Here is a 23,561-nt window from a genome sequence, read left to right as displayed (position 1 = left end):
AGACAAGCCAGGAATAATCTCTTTCAACTTATTATTTTCTAAGGAGGTCCATCTTTCTTCCCACTTATTTATCATGTGTTGCTTGATTACGAAGTGGTAGTCTTGATGAGGAATTTTTTGGGTACGGTTGGCTAGAGGGTTGGGGCATGCTTGTCTAGCTAGTTCGTCTGCTTCATCGTTGCCACAATTCCTGTATGGTAGGGAATCCAGATTATTTCAAAACATTTATTGTTGCTCTGAGATAATTCCCATAGTTCTTTTTTGATGATGTGAAGGATGGAATTCCGGGGGTAGAGTTGCTTGATACTTTGGACAGCACTGAAAGAGTCAGTAAGAATAACAGAGTTTCCTTCTGGTTCTCTACAGTGGATTAAGGCTTTGGCTATTGCAAATAATTCTCTTGAGTAAACACTACAAGTTGACGGCAGATGATAAGAAAAGTGTGTGTTTACCATAATCACTGCAGCTCCTACTCCATCTGGTGTTTTAGACGCGTCGGTGTAGATGTGATTGTAGTCCTTGTTGTTGGATATCAGTGCAGAGAATGCTCTTTGGATTATGGCTGGAGTAGTTTGATTTTTCGGATAGTTAATCAGCATGGTGTTGCACTGCGGGAGATTAATTGTCCAGGAAGGTGGAATATTCGAATTTAAGGGGAGGATGTTAACAGGATTATTTGGGTTGTTAGGTAGTTTGGATAATCTAGAATAGAGGGGTAACGGGATTTTGTCATTTTGTTCAAAGAGGTGGATGAATCTATCAGCGAAGATGAAATGGTGAGCAGGGTTGTTCCTATTGGATGATATTCTTGCTTCGTATGCTAGGATCATGCTTTCTCGGCGGAGGTCTAGGGGTGGTTCATTGGCTTCTACAAGAAGGCTCTCCTAGGGGCTGATGCGGAATGCACCCAGGGCGATTCTGATAGCAGAGTGTTGTATCACACTAACAGTTTAAAGAAGTGAGGGTTTGGCAGTAGAGTATACAATGCATCCATATAATCTAAAATACAGTCATAAACGAAAGTTTAATATTTAGATAATATAAAGAAAAAATTAACAGGTTGTACACTGAAGGCAAAAAAAATTAGTCGGTGTCTGAATTCAAGCAAGTTTGACAACTTATAACTGCATATTCCAGGCATACTAATGATTTACAATTTACACAAGAATATTTAGTCTTTCGATCTCGGCTCCTTGGACAAACCGAACACTTTCCAATAAGTTTTGAAACTTTGGCAGGTGGCACTGAAGAAGTATTTGGCCTAAGATGTTCAAGATTTTGGCGAATACTTCTTGGTATTCTTTGATTGTTCTTTCTTTCAGAAATATGGTCCTGGATAAGTTCCATGCCTAGCAATTTGACAAACAATCTTCTGCCAAGTTTGAAATCTCGATTGTTTTCTCTGTATATTACCAAGGAATTTATGGCTGCAGCATTCAAGAGGGAAAAGAAGATCACAAGAGGCCATCTTCGTGAATTTCTAGACACATCCACCACATCCACACCGCTTTCAGTAAAGGTGTAGAAGCTTATTATTTCGGGTAAATTCTTCTCTCCAGTTGCTTCATCGATAGATCCATCATGGTGCATAGTGGACATCAGCAAGACATTTTAATTTTTTTTGGGAATACGATAAAAGGGTGATATCCTTTTGAAAGCCAAACAAAGATGTATTTGGTTCCCTGTGTCGAACTGTTGAGAATTCTGCTGGAATGTAGCGTTTGTTCTTTCTCATCGTGCCTACTGAAGTGAGGTTATGCCAAGTCAGTAGGTTCATTATTATTTCAAAACTAGTGTACCAATTGTCAAAAGTCACATTTCGGTTCGAACCAGAAATATGTTGTCCAAGCCTCTCTATAATATCTATTGGGGAGTTGCTAAGATTGTAGGGCCCTTCTGGTTGTTTTCCTGGATATACCTCCAAATTTAAAACATAGCTCCGGGCGTCAACTAGGGCTTGCACTTTGATCCCGTACTTGGCGGGCTTATTGGGAATATACTATTCGAAACCACATCTTCCACGAAAGGATTCCAGCTTTTCATCGATCGTCAGATATTGTGAAGGAGTGTAGGCTTGCTTACAATTTTCAACAAATTTGTCTAGAATTCCACGAACAGCAGCTAATTTGTCAATCGCCACTCTGTCCTTGCGATTCTCAATATTATCGAATCGAAGACAGACCGTCAAGAATTGGAAACGATTTATAGACATCGTAATGCGGAATATATCAACACCAGTCCCATCTGTTTGCCATAAGTCTCTCAAGTTCTGACGATTAGAACGGAACATACCTGCTAAATGAAGAAGTCCAATGAATGCTTTGACTTCACCTTCATTGGTTGCTTTCACCATGCATTTATTTTTGTATGCAACAGATTTTTGTTGAATCTTGACAATTGTCCAACTCACTATGTCTTCGATCATTTGTCGATCAGAGAATAACTGCCAACAATCTAAAGCAATCTTTCAATTTTTTGCATACTGCTTGACACCTAGCAGATGAGTGATGAAATTGTCTGCTCTTGTTCGAACGCTTTGATTTGATGACAGTTTGTTCCATTTTGTTCCATCTTTTCCGAGAAATAGTTCCTTGTTTTGTGGAGGTCCGTCGATATTTTCATTTTCTGTCTCATTTTGGAATCCCGTTTCTGAGTTCTCATTGTCTGAGTTTCCAGCAAAAACTTCATCTTCTATTGTTATGTCCTGCTCTGAGTCGGTATTGTGGTTGCTTTCAGATATATGATCAATATCGTCTTCGCTTCCCGATTCGATGGTGTCTTTTTCACATTTAGCCCATAAAGCTTCAAGCTTTTTTTGTTCGTCTTCGTACGACATGAAATTTCATCTAAAAAATCAGGTGATTGATTTTCCTAATTCAAATAAGTCAAAAATAATCACTTACATAAAATAATAAAATCACAAACGTGAGTACATAGATGGGGTTTGACACACCCCAGAGCGTTTTACTTGCGTATATTCTCACTCACTGCCTACGGAATACTGCAATAACATTTGAAATCAATGGTGGGGATATAGATCAGAAGCTACTGGGATGGGCGTGCGCATAAATCTGACATTTAGTTTATTTTGAAAGTGATATTTCCCAGCTGGGGTTTATGTACTGCCTGGGGTTTATGTACTGCCTGGGGTTTATGTACTGCCGAGTTAAAACTGATTACTACAGTTCATTCTGTGAGTTTACGCCTGAGGAAGCTATTGTGTAGCGAAACACCTGTCGCGTTATTTGTAAAACCCTTCATAGTAAAAATCACACGATTAACTGTATCAATTAGTTGCAATATTTGTGCCTCCCTATAATTAGATCATTCTTGCCGATTTCCATGAATCACCATAAACTGTATATTAATTTCATAATAACTCCAAAGCAATTTTGGTACACCAACAAATTCCCCTATAAAATCGTCCGTAATATTTTCGCTATCATCCACCAAACCATAATCCCCTGATGTGATGAATCCACGTTTCATGTAACGAGTAGTTACTGCCGAACCAGACTAATTTCAAAAATTCCATCCAATGAGAGCATGGAAGGGGCAATAACATGGACATAACTTTAACGATGTTATATTAAATTACTGGAAGTTTAAACCAGAAGTTCGCCTCGTTCACGTTATTAAAAAGTTTTTGTTTGTTGCGTCAGTCGTGATACTTCTCATGTTATATGAACTTCATTCGCTTGTTATCTGCGCACTTCGTGGCAACTTTTTAATCACGATCGTGTTGGAATGGGATAGTTGAATGCATACTGATGACTGGATTGTCGGATTCACGTTCCTACATCAAAATCCAACTTATGTTATCTCTGCAGATTTTCTAGGAGACTGATATGGAATTTAGTCTCTCTGGGAATCGTGGTGTATTTTTAATGTGCTCATACACCAGATCTCACTGTGTAGGAATGTTTGGAGATATTTCATCTCTATATATTTGTTTCTTTCGTTCCCGTTATCAGAAAGTTGTTATCTGTGAATGATATGATAATGATGTTATGATCATGATGAAATGAAATAGTTGAAAATGGTTGAGGAAATCATATCAAAATCCAACGTTTGTTTTCTGTGCAGTTTTTCTAGGAGACAAGAATGTCCTTTCATCCCAACACCGAACCATTATTTTTAACACCTCGACACGTATTTCTATCAACAAGTGATTATCTTCAAGAGGAAGAATGAACAGTTCAATCCTTCTTTTGAAAATAATCATTTGCTTATTGAAACAAGACGGATTGGCTGTACTTTTTCATCTGAACTACTGTGCATGCTGTTTTTGGTGGATGCATTGGCTTGGGATGTGGGGGTTGAGCAAACCAGACATCGAATGCCTGCTTCTACGTAGCCCCGCACAGTAAAAATAAAAATCTCAAAGTGAAAAACATTATTTCGATTCGAAGAAATCTTGCTCTCCCGTATTCATGAAATATTTTTTTAAACTGAGAAACATATTCTCTCAAGTTGAATTTGTATCATTATTTCAAATGGATAAAATAAATGCTTCTTGTAGGGATGAAAAATTATTCCACCAAGATTGTCCATGCATTTCAATAGAAATAATCACATTAGCTCAAGAGAAGTAAGTATGCATTCTTTAGTCTGAGCAAAATTAATCTTGAAGCAAAACTATTTTGTGTTTTTAAAGAATGATATATTAACTTAGAACACCATTTAAATATCTTCGTAAGAGAAATTCATTGTTTTCCTTTGAAGAGAAGCATTTTTCACTCAAACGCTTCAATTTGTATAAATCAAATAAACTGATTTACTTCATCAAAGATGAACTTATGCTTCTGTTTATAAACTGTCCCTCTCATTTGGATGTATTTAGTTACTTGAATCCAAAGTATCTCTTCTGTGATATGAACAGTTATAAGTGATAAGGAAAGAAACTCAATAATACATTACATATTATGATTGGTTTATTTGAAGCAATTGTAAATCATAAATATTATCCTGAAAAATCATGTGATAAAAAACAAAACGTAATAGAGAACTGGATTTTTTTTGCTAATCTTTGCTTAAATATCATATTCCAACTGCTCACTTTTGAGAGATCATACAGTTATACAGATAATATGAATAAATATTCAATAAGAAAACATATATAAGAAAGGGACATATTCTTAACAAACTGCAAATTAACAAATAAAATGAAATCGAAGCCTATAAACAACATTACAACTCACACTAGAAAATGAATTGATTTATTAGTAATTTTACAAAAATGAAGTTTTTAAAACTAGATGCCATTCTGGTAAATCACATTAAAAAAATCACTATCGTCGATCAAGTTCTGCATTGTGCTTTTGTTTATTGCCGTAACATCACTTGGATTCTGAAACGAAAGAATCAGCACGTCATCCTTAGCCACTATTTCAAATATATAGAAAGGTAAAAATATGAAAACAGCAGCCACATAATCAAAAAAAAAATATTTTTTTTTAAAACACTGTTTAAGTGGGTCTATTCCGTTAACCAAGCCAATTGTTGTTCGCATACGGATGACAACCCTCAAAATTTCAAACTTGTCTGAGGTCTTATTATTTAACATACGATTCTTAGCAAGTTAAAAGGTGCCTAAACATTATTTGATCAGAAATACATAATCAATTCAAAAGACCTACCTCAAATCCCTTTGAATTGGACAGAAATCTATACAGAATAAAATGAATAATAATAAAATAATAATTTTGGAAACGTTATAGGAATTCAAAGTGTCGTGTGAATATTATTAGAGGATCAATGAAAACTATAAAATGTTTCATTGAAAAAATGTACTTCATGATCATACAAACATACTTAAAGGAATATGATTTGCTATTTAAATAACAGCATTAACTGTTTTCACGTTTTTGGAAATTCATATTTCATCTCTAGTGAATTTGGTAATATTTCTACCTATTTCTTACATTCCTAAAGGAAATCTATCAAATAATTTCAATTTCACTAGTTCGGACTTCCATAGTCTACTATATAAAATGATTCAAAATCTCTGAAACAACTAAAAATGAAGAATTGAAAATGAATAGCTGAAAATAACAATTATATTAACCAAAATAAACCTGAAATGAAATAATAGTGAAATAAAATACAAGTGAAAATAGAACAATTCAATGAATAAAAATGAAGAAATGAAAAAAATAAATAAAAATAGAAAGTGGAGATATTCCAAGAGACGTTAGTTCACAACGTTTCGATTGTTAGTATCTACAATCATCTTCGGTTGATGACTGGACTGATTCCTCCGAGAGATGACTATTTATAGGTCGTTCGAGTACTTTCACTCATCCCTGATTTCCATTTTCCGCTTCACTGGTTCCGTGGGAGATGACCGTTTTGGCGGGAGTTGGTCATTTTTCGCTTGATGATGGGTTTCTACGCTGGCTTGGCTGCATACGTTGTTGGACAACATGTATGCGGTTTCCTTGAATTTTCTCCTAAACCAATGTTCCTCTCTGAGCAAGATCTCAGCTTGGGACCACTCAATGTTGTGTTGATGGGTCCAAACATGGTCTGCTATTCCTAATTTGATGGGTATATATATATATATATATATATATATATATATATATATATATATATATACATCAAGTTTGAAGAACCAATACTTGATACAAAAAAACGTTCACAGTAAAGATATCAATACGCCGCTTTAGGCCGTTTTGATCACGATATTACTACTGGAGAACTCTTACTTCGGAACAATATCGAATCAAAAGATTCGAGTATTGAACTGACAGAGATAGACCATTACGTAAATTGAAAATGAGAGAACAAATTAGCATTTGAAATTGACTGCCTGAATCTTAATTTATTCAGAATCTACTTTTCGATTAACTTTAATCAAACTCGATAATTATTACCCCCGTCAACAGCTGTCTTAGGTACACAGAGAAAAGGAGAATGCTTAAAACCATCCTCTAATTTTAGGAATGAACTGTAGATTTCAGTACTCAGACCGCTCCAAAATATATCAACATTATCAGGGCTCATTGAGTTCAACTTGGAGTTCCTCCGGGCTTTCAGCATGTGCAGCAAGTGTTGTGTCGCCTGCAAATAAAATTATTTGGTTTGTCTTCACATGTTTTGGCATATCATTGATGAAAAGTTGGAATATCAGAGGACCCAAAATGGATCCCTGAGGGACTCAATATTCATTATATATGATTGTGATTGGCAGTCATCATATTTCACGCACATCTTTCTGAGAGTCAAATATGACTCCAGCCATGAAATTACATTTCCGCCAAATCCTAGCGAGATAAGGCAATTTGTAGTTGACAGTTGGAGGCATAAAGACAGAGGTCATTTCCAGAATGCTGTGGCTTCCAGTGTCAACCAGCAGTCTGTTATACTCTGCATTGAATTGATTTGTGCATTTGGCAATATGCACAAGTCTATATGTAATCCATCCAGCCTCCCAACAGAAAAATGTAAACAGGAGATCTAGGAGAATTTCCATGGCCGCTGAAGGTGTGGTACTGATGGAACCACTGATAGCCAGACAAGCTTGTCTCTGTAAGCCAGGGAGCATCGCCTGAGCCGTTTTCTGTACTATCTATGGGGTTGAATATCAGAAATTAACGAAGCTCCCTGAGGTGTCATTTTTCACTACCAAAATGACCAAACGAAATCAGTTCTATCTAGATAATTATTCGGAACCAGAGCTGTATTACTGGATAAACTGTCCTCAAGACAAAGGCCTGAGTTGGAAACAATAAAAATTATTTCTCGATATGCTTTTCGCTAACCAAGTTCGCATTATCAGGAAACTGGTCATTGTACTGAAAACTACTCAGAAAAGTTACTGGGCTCATTGGGTATAATTTTACACAATGCCAATGAACAGTCTTTCATTCCGTTCGCCAAATTCTCTTGTCGAATGAAAAATTTAATATTTTGAACAGAATTGAATCATATAATATGATGATTCAGAGCTGGGGAATTTTTTGAGTATTTTTTTGTCATCAATGTGTCTATAAAAACTGCCTTTGTTTTATTTGTCCTAATGATAGTTAAGCTGACTCTCAACACTGGACTACGTGAAATAATAGTGATTGGCGAAAAAAAAAGCAGCTCTCAGTTCCGGGGAAAATAAATATGTTTCGGGTTGATGAAATATACTTGTGATGCACTGTTTAGAACCTTTGGTGTAGTAATGAATATACTGGAGTTTTTTCCCAACACCAAGTGATCATCTTCAAGTAGAAGATCAAACTTGATCACTTGGTAATCGAAATACGTATCAAAGTAATAAAATAAGAGTTTGGTGTTGGGAAAAAACTCCAGTAATATCGAGGAAATATCTTTATAGAACTGAAAAATGTTCTCAGTTTATTTGTCAAAAATTTCCTATAGTAAGTATTAAGATATCTGGAAGTTTTTATTTAAATAAGTCTTATAAGTCAGCTCACACGGTTGGTACCGCCATCTATGACTCAGGTTGAAAAGTTGTCCTTTGTGATATTCAAAAATTTAGGTTGTAATGTGAGCCCTATATACCACATTCACAACCTGATGGATTATTTTCGATATAATTTGAAAGAGTTGAGCAGAGAGCGCGGAAAGCGCTTTCATCAAGATATAGAAACGATGGATAGTTGAATCCAGGAAGATGATAGGCTCATATAAAGATAGACCATAACTGGAGAAAGCAATTTTTTTATGAAAGTTCCCGAGTTCCTTTTATCTGTGAATTTTTCTGTTTATTCCACGAAAAAGAGCTGATCCGGAAACACTAACATCTGTTTTGTGAATATCCTGAAAGTCATATTTTATCCGGTTTTAGATACCTTGCATTAAATATCATATTATGTTTTTGAACCCCTATGTTATAAATGGTACAAGAAGTAGAAATACAGAAAGCTATCGTTCATTCAACAAAAAAAAACTCAGTCATTCAAGAATTTATTCTTTTCGAAAACAATACAGCGGATCGTTTTTCAGTTGGCACCACCATGTCTTTCTTTGCCCATACATAAGAACAAAAAATTCTATCAATTGTTATTCCTGGAATAGAACTGAATAATTTTCCAAAAATAATTAATACCTGTCATACATATTTATCCGTTCCCATATTTGAAATTCACATTCAGCGAATGAATCGTTCCAAATATGCTCCCTTGATACATTATTGATGAGTGTGTTCTTGCTTTATTCATACAAAAACAAAATTATGAGTGGTATTTTTATGTAAGCTTTCACGAATGAGGGCAACCATTTGCAAATATTCATCTGAAATGAAAATGATCACTCCTATGTTTTAAGAAAAGGATTGGGTTCTTGTTGGAAGTAGGATTTCTTTTCGATAATAATGTGAAGTAGAATTGTGGTGGTATCACTGTGATTGACATACATCCCCATTATTTTATACTGGTTCATTAACTATTATTACATCAATTGGTTATTTGTAACGAAATTATGTTTGCATCGATACATTTTTCTTTCATTTGTTCTTTATGACTGATGAGAATTCACGAATTTATATAAATTCAGTTAAGTTGAAGAAACTTTTTTTTATATTTGTTTAAACATTTTTCTTTTGCTGGTTGAAATGAAATGTTTGAGTTTTTCTTGAAGTGGATTTGAAAAAATCAATGAAGAGTCATTTGGGAGACGAATAGTTCTCGGTCATCTTTTTTTATTTTAATATGCATGAAAAATACATGGGGCGAATTCAAGGGACTACTCCTTGGACTTTTCCGAGGATTATATCCTTTGATGATTTTTGATAAAGCTCTTTGCTTCGAAGATGCGGAGCGAAAAAGAATTTCAACAAGAATAATTTATTACCAGAAATCATATGTAATGTTTCTTAGTATACAAGAACTGTTGAAAATGACTACCTTCGCTCGGATGCAAGAATATAGTCATCTCCTCATCGACTCCCGAACTCTTTTAAAAGCACCAGGATCGTTTCTGATTGCTTTACACCCAGCAACTATCCGATTTCTCATATCTTCCACATCTTCCACTGGAGTAGTACAAACTGATGATTTTAGGTAGCCCCATAGGATATAATCCAGACAGTTTAGGTCCGGTGATCAAATAGGCCCTAAGTGAGGTCCACCTCGACCAATCCAGCGATCTCCGTATGTTACTGTTGAAAACTCGCGTGACAATATTCTGAAATGCGCTGGTGCACCATCGGCATAAACCACATTGCATTTCTTGTAAGCATTGGTACACCCTCCAGAAACCGAGGTAGCGTTTGTTCCAAAAATTTGCAGTATACTTCGCGGATAAATCTTTCTGGTAGAAATACCGGTCCAATTAGGAAGTCACTTACAAATCTCACCCAAACCTTTAACGATTACTGATCTTGAAAACGATCTTCAAGCACCTCATGTGGATTCTCGTCAGCCCAAACATGGATATTGTGGAAATTTCTTATGGCATTTCTTGCGAAAGTGGCTTCATCGGTAAAAAGAATGAGCATCAGTGGTTGAGGGATTTGAACCAATGCGCACAAAAGCCATCGACAAAATGCAAAAGGTGGAAGAATATATGCAGAAAAACGTGCCTGAACTTGTTGTATGTAGTATGAGTACAACAGATAGTCTCTGAGAATGTTCCAAATCGTACCGTTACTCACATTCAAAGTATTTGCAATTTTTCAAGTAGAAGTACCTGGATTTTTATATCATGGCCAGCACATTCTCTTCTACTTATGGTCCAGGAAAATTGAACTTTCTCTTGAAGATGAGCACTTGGTAATCGAAACACGTGTCTAGGTGTTGAAATAACGATTTGGTGTTGGGAAAAACTTCAGTGATATTAACTAAACAATTGCCTAGATTAAATTGCTGTTTGGAGTAATTTGATTAATAAAGTCAGAAAAAAAAGCTCTTTAGGTATTCAGAATGAATTTATTTTATTCTCTTTTGAACATGTGAGAGCTGTTGATATTTTTCGATTTTCCTGGTAATATTAAGTATGACGTGGTCCGAGATAAGTTGCTTTTTTTGTCCTGTAGTTTTGCGACATCGTGGTGTATGCAAAGAGTTTTCCTATTTTTTAGTTTTGTAAAAGTGAATGTTCTATTTTGTTGTGTATTTTTGCATTACTTAGTATGCTCATACAAAAAAGTTGTCGAATATCACATACACTCGCTTCTTCAAATAAGGCCTTAGTTGGATGAGTTGGGATTGTCCAAGTGCAAAGTAGAACGTTTTCAAATGCTGATTGTCAAGAGAGTTTTTCAGGTTATTGAATGTAGAAAGTGTACCTCTCAACTTTCTGATCATTTCTTCCACCTGGAGGTGCCATCCAAAATGCCTATCTAAATAGATACCTAAATATTTTATTGACTCTTCTTCAGATATGTTATTATTTTTTCTTATATTCAAATTTCCCATATTGGAATATATTGCAATATGTTCTGGAGGGTAAATATTCAGTTTTTTCAAAATTGATCGTGAGTTTATCGTGACATTTTTCAATCTTAAAAAAATATTTTTTCTGTAGACGTTTTATAGTTGGTTCCATGAACAGTCGGTAAACGAAAAAGCCGTAAAATTTCACTTTTTGTTGGTATCTGTAGCAGCTCATTCGAATATATTGTGAACAAGATTGGTCCTAGAACCGTTCCTTGCGGAACACCATCAGTAACAATTTTTGGATAACTCATAATTCAATCGATACTGACTCTCTGTTTTCAGTCACATAAATAGCTTTCGGAAACGTCGTAAACTTTCCCGCGTATTTCACAGTTCTCTGATTTTCTTAGAAGCTCTGTATGATTAGCGGTATCAGAGGTTTTGGAAAGATCAACGAAGATGCACATCGCTGGAATTTTTTGTCAAGAGCTTCGTACATGAAAGTTGTTAGATTTTGTATTGTATATTTCATTGATCTTTCCCTTCTGACGATATTCATTTGAATTCTCTAGTGAAATTCATTAATCTGACTTTCAGAATTTTCTCCATTACTTCGACTATGTTTGATATAGATGACACACTAACACGCTGAATTACTTCTATTGTTTTGCCTCTACTTTCGAAAAGAGGTTTTATCATTACAATTTTAAATATTTTGTTGAAGTATTTTGATTTTTCGTTCAACGAGCCTTAAACAAAAAAGAAATTTCACTTGGTTTTATTCTCACTTAACTCTAAAAGATTCGAAGCAGCGTGATATATATCTGATATGGCATGTCTTTGTCACAAGACGTGTGAAATACCACCCCTTAATGATGGCACTACACGCTTTGCTCATGAATCTCAAATCAGTATTATTTTAATTCACCCCGTTGATTACATCACCTCGACTAACGCGGAGTATAACTAACTTTGCTTATATTAACATGGTCCATTACCTCTATGAGTGAACCCAAAACGACTATCGTCGCTTCTACTCCAGGAAAATTAACACAGAATATGAGTAATTTTGTTGATGGTATGATTCTTGAATATAAGATCCTCTTAATTGCTCATGTTCAAAAAAATTGAATATCAACCTGTGGGGGGAGTTATCCAAAAAGTGTCAGATTTTTACAATAATCAATAAAACCCCATTTTCAAGTATGGGGTTAAACCCGACACCGGTGGTATAAATAAAATTAACTAGTGGTAATGAGACAAAAATGTTTTTATTCATTTTAATAAAGTGATCATGAATTACCAAAAAATAAACAAGTCATCAATCACATCAATCACCTACGGAGTCCGATAGATAAAATCTTTACCAATATTGATGATTTATTTCTTTAAAACAACGATAAAAATAAAATAAATACAACAATAAAAATTAATTGGCGCTCCGGGGCGACTTCATTGATTCCATATTGATGATTATAAATACTAGTAAAACATTTTCTGGTATAGCGAAAATAGCGATTTTCAATGATATCACGACTTCTTTACTTGACCTTACCAAAATTTTGATGTTTGTAGAACTTTTTGAGACAGACATCTTGTGAGGTTTCGAATCTCAGTCTGACCAAAACTTGACAAGGTATTATTCAATTTTACTGGAGTTTTTTCCCAACACCCAACGTTATTTCAACACCTCGACACGTGTTTCGATCACCAAGTGATCATCTTCAAGAGATCTTCAACTGATCTGAGGAAGATCTAACTGGTCTTCCTCAGATTGATCTTTCTCTTGAAGATGATCACTTGGTGATCAAAACACGTGTCGAGGTGTTAAAATAACGGTTTGGTGTTGGGAAAAAAACTCCAGTAATATTCATTACTAAATCAAAAGTTTCAAACAGTGCATCACGAAATATCAATCAGCAATTGAAACTGGTAGAAATTTCAAATATACTTCATTTTCCCAAATTGCGACTTTGGGGCTGAGTATGTTGAAAAGTGCTTTTTACTCACACAAAATATTCATGAGAAAATAAAATATTTCGGAATATTCATCTCTCCCAACTATAACCTGCTCAGTAGGTTCCGGTAAATGTCTGCCGAAAAACAACTAATTTCCCGGATAACACCACGCTGGACATTCAATTATATCTGACAGAAACTTTGTAACACTCTTCAATTTTGGAAATGCAGATTTGATAATTTAAATTCAAAATTATTGGTTTCAGCAACAAGTTAAGACTTGTTGCTGAAAAGCTGTTCAGATTGATTCGGTGGAGGTGTATGTAATTTCAACGAATGATCGATCAATAGTTATTTCATATTAATGAACTATTAATTAAATAAACCATGAAATTACTCGACTAATTCTGATAGTTGGGCATCAGGTTGCAAAAGACCTTAAATTGTATCTGGCTTGGGTGGTTCGTCAAAATAAATATAGGAGAACAATTGACAACTTCATTTCCTAATATCTGAACAATAAGGCTGAGGGCCAAAAATATATTTATATCTACAAATAAAACAATAGAAATAATATAATTTGAACATTCAGAAAATTAACAAAATCTGGTATCTGATTCAATTTTATAGTTTGTTGTTTGTGACTACCTAGAGTGGCTGATTTTCCGTCTATGGTCCTTACGAAGGGCTACAGACTGTAGACGGTTTTATCGATAGCGTGCTAAACAAAGGAAGGAATCAGAAAAGGTTATAATAATGAGGAGAAACAAAAAATATCCTTCAAACCTGAATAATATATTTTGGATTTTAATAAACAGAAATTTCACCAGATATTCAATTTTATGAAGAGTTGGAATGTTGAAAAAAAAAATTCACAACAAATTCCTGTTACCTAGAAAAAAGTATCTTATATCACTGATTCCAGACGATGACTTGATATTACAATAATGAAAGAGAATTTTATCGTGTAACATAAAACCAGGTAGGGTGCAGAATTTTCTCCTAAAACAAGTATATCCAAAAATATTTGATTCGATTTAGTGAATTGGCAATCATTACATGGCAGTAAAATTCATCAATGACTGAATGAATGAAAGCCAGCATAAGAAAAATCGAAATTTCTAACCTCTCATCACATGCAGCGAGAATGGTTGATTATTACAAAGAAAATAATTTAACGGATTTCTTTCACAGAATAACAAAATTCTGAAAGGAGCAAAAGATATACTCAAACTGATCTTGTCTAGTCCACCATGAATAGCGATACTATATAAACAAAAGGTTAGTACATACCAGACATCAAACGATCTCGCCAAACTCTGGAAAGCAAGATAGTTTCTGTCCTTCCTTCGAAATCGATTCTTTTCCGTTTCTTTTCAGATACGGCCGGCAGTGGCTACTATCCCGTATCATGGAGTTTGCAGATGATCGGAATTGTGGTGATTGATCTATTTGTATTATGAATATATGAATGGAAGGAAATATTCATCACAATTTATTTAAAATACCTCATAGAGGTTTGCCTCGCAGATATTTCCCATTCATTCTGAAATTATTCGAGTGTATCATCTACAGCCCTACAGATTCGTACAGACTTGTACGAACATTTTTTTTCGATATATTGTAAATGATCGCAAAAATGTGCAAAATTTGCTGTTATTATTGACGTCCTGGACGAACTTCAGGAGAGGCTTGAATTTGTGCATCTAATTTTCGGAGTGTCTTTCTTACACATACCTTTACGAATTTATGGGATATCGATTTTATAGCGACATATTTTCATAGCTAGCAACAAAACCCTCAATAATAAGAGTATCTAGCTCAATCAGAGTTATTTTTCCAAAATTTCGCAATCTATTCATTTATGAATACTGAGGGCTTGAATGTTCACGAAACCTAGTGCAATACTTGAATTCGCCCATAAAAATTGCGATTCGAATCCTAGATTGGCTATATAGGAATAGTAGCTCTGAGCTAGGGCGCAAATTGAAAAATAACTTCATTATCGTGGCGCCTAGAAAACAATTCCCATATCTTCGTCAATTCTGAATAATTTTCTTTTTTTTTTCCTAAAACTACACCTCACGATTTTATCTCTACTGTGCTAGCAAAACATGTTGTGTGTTTTTCTGTTCATTTGTTGACTGACAAATTCTGAAATTTTCCAAGAAATTCTAGATTTGCTATAGAAAAAGTCTCTTCTATATCGACACTCTATTTCACGTCTTCAAAATCCGCTTCAGCATGTTCAAACTTGACTTTTGAGAACGCTCAGCTTTTTTTGAAGTTTCCAGAAACGTCTAAGTGTCGAATTTTCAATTAATAATCTCACAAATGTACGTTGTAATATAAAATGAAATATAATCTACAAATGTTCAACAATCTTGATTTTTGAAATGAATGAAAAAAGTATAGTTTGAATTATTCAAAATATTATGTTTTGGTTTTCAAATTGGCAAAAATGCTGTTCAAATTATCAGTGCTGATATTCCTGGATATTATTGAGGTTGCATTTCTATTATTGTCACTTCCAATAATTCTTTTCTATATGGTACTTTCTCAAACCTGTAGCCACGACTACCGATTTCCATCCTGCTTGCCTTTGGATTTGATGTATTCTCGTGCCACTGATCATAATCATAATGCATGTCCCGTGTATTCTTCATATACTCAAAATAGAGATGACGTGTAATTACAAACAATATATTCTAAAAGTATTAACGTCAATCACTTGCACATACCTCAATGCATCACTGTTGGCAACAGTTCATAACATCAATCATTCACTGTCTTGAATGGTCGATTAGTCATATACAATACGGTTCTTTTCTTCTTGATGACATGTAAGCGTGAATCGCACAATTCACATCTTCTATTATAGCCAACGACACCACGAATGACTACCACATTTTCAAATGAATACATAGTGTCTGGTGTATCTGTGAAAAGTTTCCAGAAATCATCATCCTTGCATACGTATGCCTTCTTCATGGTTACGCCATTTCTGTTAATTGCCTTCATGAATGCATTGTTGAAGCCTTGTACAGCTTCTTCATTTCCTGCAGATAAGCAGGATGATGAGAGATGAGTTTGTTCTATTCTTTGTCCATCGACTGCAATTCTTCTCCACTTTTCAAGTGATTATTGTTAAAACCCATTTTCAAACAATACACAGCCATCAATAATAAGATTTCAAATTATTTTTCAAGCCGTTTGAAAATAAATTTTTGTTCTTCTTTTTTTTGATAATGAAAGATATACTGATGTCACGTGACAATTTCAACCAATTCAGATCATTTTTATCCTTATTCAAAGTAGTGATAATAATCCATAAAGATTTCAATGCTCACCAGTGAAAAAATAGATTGAATTATCCTGGGATAACTGTTCTTTCAGTCATTTGATCTATTTCGGCTGATCGACAAATTGCATGTTATCCTAAGGTCTCCTCACATTTTCATACTCAGCTATAAAATATGTGATATTCAGATGTAAAAATCCCAAATTTTCCTGGATTATTTTCAATATAGGAGTAATTTCCTTTCCAGAAGAGCTGTTCTTTTCGACGAGGTTCGAAACATGTAGATTTATCAGAATGATTGATACGCTTGTATTGACTACCGATCAAAATTATAAGGTGGCTGGGGTTGTTTGAATGATATTAGCCTGAATAGACCCTCACAATGTATTAATAGAAGCCTGTATTTTGTTTGAAATGAATTTGGATTCAAATGACAGGCAGAAATGAAATAGGAATAATGTAGACATATTCGGGCACACATTGATGGTTTTATAATTGATGAGCTGTTTCGTGATAATTTCTACCATGTTTTCTCGATTTTACTCCAGTGACTATATGTATATGATGAAATTGGCCGATACTTGATGAAAAGCCATAAATAACTCTTTAAAAATACTATATTGTGTTTTTGAATACGTCAGTTACTACAGTTGCATATAACTTTCAAATATTTCGCAATGAGTCAATATTTGAAACTATCTGCAAAGGATTAGCCGTGCTGATACGTACGTAGTTATATAAACGTTCTGATATATGTAGTAAGGATATTAAAAATATTGGTGATACAATACGTGCTGTAATAAAAAAGATAACGAATAACTTTTTCAGTGGCCACTCTCTCTCTCTTTCTATGATTTGGGTCTACGCAGATCTTTGTCAATAGCTTTGCCATCTTTTCATCGTTTTGTGAGCAGATAAAAAACATTCTGGGACCTTTATTATTCATCATTTATACTACTGAAATTATCTCGTCCATCAAGAAATGTAAAATACAGGCGTATGCTGATGACATACAATAATACATGCATTTTAAAATCGATGAGTATTCTGAGGCACAAAATTTCTTCAACACTGATCTTGATTCTATCAAGTGAACATGATTTGAATGTTTATTCTGATGAAACAATGATGATGCATTTTGGATCGCAGAGGAATCGTAAATTTGCAGAAAACAATTTCCATTTAGAACTAGGTCATACTATCTCAACTCCTGTCATTACAGCTAAAAACTTAGGAGTGATGTTTGACACTGATCTTAGATTCACTAGTCATGTTGAAAATTCAATGAAAAAAGCTTGAATGTCAGTGAAACTGTTATACTTTGCTCTGTGATAGTTTGGTGCTAAGCCATTTCAACTACTGTGACTTTATATATGGGCCACACAAAAAGTGCAAAATTTTTGTTTGCCGCCTAATTTATGGACTTCGTGAGTATGATTCAATGTCTGAATCATTTGAAATCTCCAGCTGGCTCAATATAAAACAGTATGATTCATCATTTGAGTCGTTTTGTTCATAAATTGATTACTCTTCCCTATTCTCCTCGTTTAACACAAAAACTAATTCTTCGTGAATATATTTACTCAAGAAATATTAGACATAAAAAAATTAACTGTTCTTTAACATCGCCCTGCACAGTTTCAGAGATCTTTTCTTTTTGGTGCTGTAAAACTCCATAATTCATTGGTCGAGTAATTGAAGATATTAAATATCAGGAAAGTCAAATACAAATATTAAAATCTTATCTATGATAGTCAGTAATGTCAACTTTTGCTTATTGGATAAATTGATGAACAACAGACAAATTGAATTTAATTATTATCAATTATTATTTTTATTTATGTTTCTTATTTCCTGGTACCATCACTGTCAGTTGTTTTTTCATTTCTGCATGTTCGCGTGCATTATAGAGTGGTGCTTGATGATTGAGTTAGAGTAGCTTTGAGCTAAACTTCGCCAATGAGTACCAGAATCTCCTGTAACTTATTTTCATTTTCAAATGTATCTTTGTATTGTTTTTTTTGTATCATCAATAAAGCCGATTCATTATTATTATTATATTATTCCATCTTCTTTCGGTCATCCGAAAGATAACCTTTGATTGGTTTGTGGTAAAATTATTGAATTCGTGGTGTCGAAGTTGATAAAGTTGTGAAAAAGGTGCTGTTCAATTCAGTAGATTACAGTCACGTTAATGATATTATCAAATATGCCATGGTTTTTGCCGCCATTTTTTCTACACATTCATCTCAATATCAGCATGGATGATCTCGACCGTCCTGAAAAAATGTGTTTGATTTCATTGCAGTGTGACACAGAGAAGAAAATAGGAAAATATTTTCTGATCTGATGAACGATGATGTCTATCATTGATTTTTCAAATGGAAGTGGGCGAAACCTTTCATAGAGTTTTCCAACAGATAATTTCAAACAATTGAAAAAGGTCATCTTGTTGAAGCTACGTCTATCATAATAGTTGTAATTTTATTCATTCTGTTTTGTCAAATCACCTTGGATTGTTATGGTATTCAACAATACGTGCAGATAATGAATTTGTTATATTAGAATGGGTGTTCTGGTCAAGCAACGTAGCGCACTCTTCACCCATTCTATAGTCACTATAATCGTCCTACCAAGAGGACTATTCGCAATGTGGTGGATACATTTTTGTCCATTGATTCCGGAAACGATCAACCAAGATCAGTTGGTCGTCCACGAAACGCCAAACACATGACCTCTGTGTGAGGAGTAAGTAGGAGAATCTCAGGCAGTCGATTTCGCGTCGCTTACAAGAATTTGGACTTTCGCAGACAACAGTTCGTCAAATTTTACTCCGTGACTTGTGCCTGTACCCCCACAAAATTCAACTGATTCAGGAACTCAAGATTAACGACCATAGACATCGACGTGTGTTCGCTGATGGGCTCTGGACCGGTTGCAACTGACCCTAATTTTCAGCGAAGACGCCCAATTCTGAATGAAGATGAACGAACAAAAAATCGAATTTTGGAGGATACCAAAACGCATCCACGAGCGTCCAATGCATCTAGAAAAAGTCACTGTTTGATGTAGATTCTGGGCTGCGGCGTCATCGGTCCCATATTCGTTTGGGAACGACGTTGGCCCAACTGCGTTGAAAGCCTACTACAGATTATAAACAGTTCGTTTGTCCTCAGATACTTCCCGAGGAGGTGGAAACATGCGATCGTCGTCATGATCCCAAAACAGGGTCAGAACCTGCTGTTCCAGCAGAACTATCGCTCGATCAGTAGTCGGCGGCTAAGCTGCCTGAAAGAGTCGTTCTGCAAAGACTCAAAGAAGAAGTTGAGGAACGAAATGTTATGCCGGACGGACAAATCGGCTCCAGGAGAGAACACTCCACTGAGTTCATGTCGTTCTTTTAGACATCTTGAAGGTCTTCGACCGTGTATGGCACGAAGACCTTCTGCATAAGCTAGTAGCGTTAGACCTGCCTTGGGGTCGGATCCGGTGGATTGGGTTTTTCCTGAAAGACAGATCATTTCAGGTTAGAGTAGAGGGCTCTCTGTCTGACAACAGAGAGATCTTCGCCACAGGGGGTCGTGCTTTCTCCCACGTTGTACTCTCTTTAAACCAGTGACCTTCCGAGGTCAGAGCATCTGAAGATATCTCTATATGCCGACGACACGGCTCTCCTCTCGTCTTCCATGGGTCTACATGCAACGTGCATTGGACGATCTCGAGCGCTGGTACCTCGGATGGAAGATTCGTGTGAACCCGGAAAAGACTCAGGCAATAACCATAGGAAGAACGATATCTTCTCTGGCCAGAAAAGTGAGGATCTCTGGAAAGGAGATCGACTGGCAAGCACGGTAAAATACCTCGGTCTTCTAATAGACTGTAGGCTCACCTGGAACCCGCACAATATGTACGTTTCATCAAGGATCGAGGGCCGGATAGCTAGGCTGTATTCTCTGATCAACAGAAAATGAAAAATGAGCCCTAAAAACAAAATTACCATCTACAACACGATGTTCAAGCCTGTCATCGTATGCTCTAGGCGTCTGGGGACAAGCGCCTCCATCTAACATCTCCATCCTGTAGAGATAACAAAATAAGCTGATACTGATAGTTATGAATGTTCCGTAGTTCGTGCAGAATGAAGCCACCCGCAGAGATTTGCAGCTGCCTTCCATCAAGCAGTCCATTCAGTCGTGGAATTGGCGAGTTTTTGATTGCGCAGAAACCCACGGAAAGCCGTTAGTTAGGGAAGCTATTGATTATACTGTAGACGACCCCTCCAGATATGGAAGATTTTTTCTTAGTGTTTTCTTGAGTCGTAAGTTCATGTTAATAATCCACCAACCACAGCGGTCCTCAAAGCCAACATATCGTATCCCATCAGCCATTTTTAGCCTGATTTATGTGTCAGAGTAATGGAAAATTGGTCATTTTGGATGTGCTCCACCTAGAGGTGGATATTATATTTCACAAATAATGGCATCAATAGGTCGTTCAAAGAGAAAAAAATCGATATCTTGCACACTTCGTTTCATTCAAATTCAAAGATGAAGCGCACTTTATGAAAGATCCTTCATCTGTCTGAAAGAATCCAGCAACTTAAATTCAAGTTTTGACCAAGTGAAAAATGGATTAGGTTTTTTTATACTATGAGTATTCGAACTCAAAAATATCAATTATTATGACTTCAATGAAAGTTTCTCTTGTTTCAGGGGTATTCTACTACAAGGAAAAAACCAGCTTGATGAAGCTATTCTGAGCTACCAGCGAGCTATCCATTTTAGGCCCTCATTAGCACGTAAGTTCAACGTTGGAAACATTAAATTTGACGACTGAACTTTTCGGTAATGCATTTTGTTGGATTCGGGCCGATTCACGTTGGGTAATAGGCCTAAATCGATTTTTAATGTCAAGTCATTTCGTGGGCTTATGTTATCTAGATTTTTCATTGGCGTCTGTGGAAGTTTCGAACGTAATTTATAGTTCAATTCAGGTCAGCGGAACTGGAATTATTGCGCGATTGATCAATGTTTGATTTTTTAACGTGAACGGTATTTTTTCGTTACAGTTCAAATATTTATATCGATATTACACGTGAATACTGGGTATGATACGATTTGATACCAATAATTTATATTGAATATTTTATGATAATGGAAATACACTCGATACAAACATTCATTTTCTACGAAGTAATAGATAAATAATAAGCTCATATAGAAATTCGAAATTATAGAGCAACTTTGCAAATTAGAATGTATATACAGCAGGTTATTGTTACGTATTTATAAATATTGAACTATTTACATAATGATTTTCAAAGACTTTGAAGTGAACCGAAGAAATTACGGCAGCAGGTTGAAGCAATAAGCTTCAACTACACTCACACTCTCGAAAATGTGCTGTATCATTGTCATTTTGGAATTCAAATATGTCTTCTGAATGAACTGAAACGATACATAAAAGTATCTGTCCGTGAGAAATAATGGTTGTTAAATTATTGGTCAATGTTTGTGCTACGATACACATATCTTCTGTTACAGAACGTTTTTTCATCTGTGCATAAACATTACAAACTAGATTCTTGTTCCAGCATTACACGCATTATCTATAATTGATGTAGCTTACTTCTGTGAAACCGTCGATAGATTCGTGGAACTTCGACTTTATCAAAGTTTTTTTCCTGAAGATGAAGCACAGGACTATCAGGAATATTTTTAAGGTGCTCTAAGAGTGGTGCTCGTGCGAAAGTAACGATTCAAGTGGGATTTGAATCGCTAGAGATTGAATTCATCAGAAAAAAATCTCAGAAAGTTCATTCAACATAAATGTAGTCCTTCAAATGGAACAGTTCTTGAAGAGTGAAACTCAAATGTACTCATTAGAACCTCCAAACGATGAGCAGCCACACTTCAGAGCGTATGTCTAATATGTACTGCTCTTGGTGGAATCAAATGTGCCAAGTCACTTGAACACCTTCCATGAAAGAATCTAAAGAATAGACAAATATCCAACCATTCTTCGATGTTCCAAACTATCAAGGTTGCAAATGTTGTTTGTATTTTCAATCAGGTAGATGGTTCTGTTCTGGATAGAATCCAGCAGCTACAAGATATATTTAGGGTCAGAACTCCATACATGAGAACAATTCCCCAAAGGAGATCCGATATGGGCTTCATAAAGCATCAAAAGTTGCTGAGGTGTATAGTTCTCTAGTTCAGAACAGAACAGATCAAAGCAGAAAACGGAATTGTCTTTCCTGACATCATTTCATCTGGTTTTTGTGACAACGAGTTGAACTTGGTTACTTTCACCCCAATTTGAATCATCTCTAGATCCTCATTCAGGTATGCAATCTCCAGCTGCCGAAACAAGCGTGCTGTCGTCAGCAAACCAATAGATTGGTTTAGTGGTTCTCTCTTGAATATCATAAGTATCAACGATTGAGATCTCCAGGGATTCATATTAGCTTCTAACATTTTTGTATTGCAGAAAAACGATCAAATACAATGCAGAAAATCAAAACCGTGCTCATCACTACATACATATAATAAAAGTCACCCTCCATGATTGCCTGTCTGTCTGAACTCGATACCTGGAAAACAACGAAGAAGATTTTCACCTATGGACGGAATTATTTCAGATAAAGATACATTTGTATTTGTCCCAAGATTGATTGTAATGTTTGAATATTGATCACATGCAATCTTATTGATTCTCATCATCAATCAACATTATAATTATTGCCCTTAGGAGTTATACTGAAACCAAAATTATCGCGCAAAAAAATAATCCAAGCAGTCCGACAAACCAAAGCAATACGGATGATTGAAAAATTGTGATATTATTCATAGATGATGAATCATTTTGAAAGTTAACGTCACATTTTGCTTTGTCTTCAGGTAGATCTACTATTTGCTACTCTCAAGGGGTCTAGATCCTTCTGGTCGAACGCTAATCAAAACAAG

At 35.4% G+C, this 23,561-nt stretch overlaps 1 protein-coding gene across 1 annotated transcript in view; it reads left to right on the top strand.

The window, feature by feature from the left end:
• LOC111502825 (protein O-mannosyl-transferase Tmtc2) overlaps positions 1-23,561 on the top strand; it is a 653,196-nt gene that overhangs the window by 385,093 nt on the left and 244,542 nt on the right. Inside the window, exon 5 of the mRNA XM_074181669.1 lies at positions 21,306-21,391. Coding sequence (XP_074037770.1) covers positions 21,306-21,391 — 86 coding nt within the window. The remainder of the gene's footprint in view (positions 1-21,305; positions 21,392-23,561) is intronic.

Source organism: Leptinotarsa decemlineata, unplaced genomic scaffold (genome assembly GCF_025532065.1).
Source record: "Leptinotarsa decemlineata unplaced genomic scaffold, Ldec_3_MD MMD2_tig00026314_RagTag_RagTag, whole genome shotgun sequence".
Classification (NCBI taxonomy): Eukaryota; Metazoa; Arthropoda; class Insecta; order Coleoptera; family Chrysomelidae; genus Leptinotarsa; species Leptinotarsa decemlineata.
Note: the sequence above shows the minus strand (reverse complement) of the source record. Positions and strands in the feature narration are given on the sequence as shown.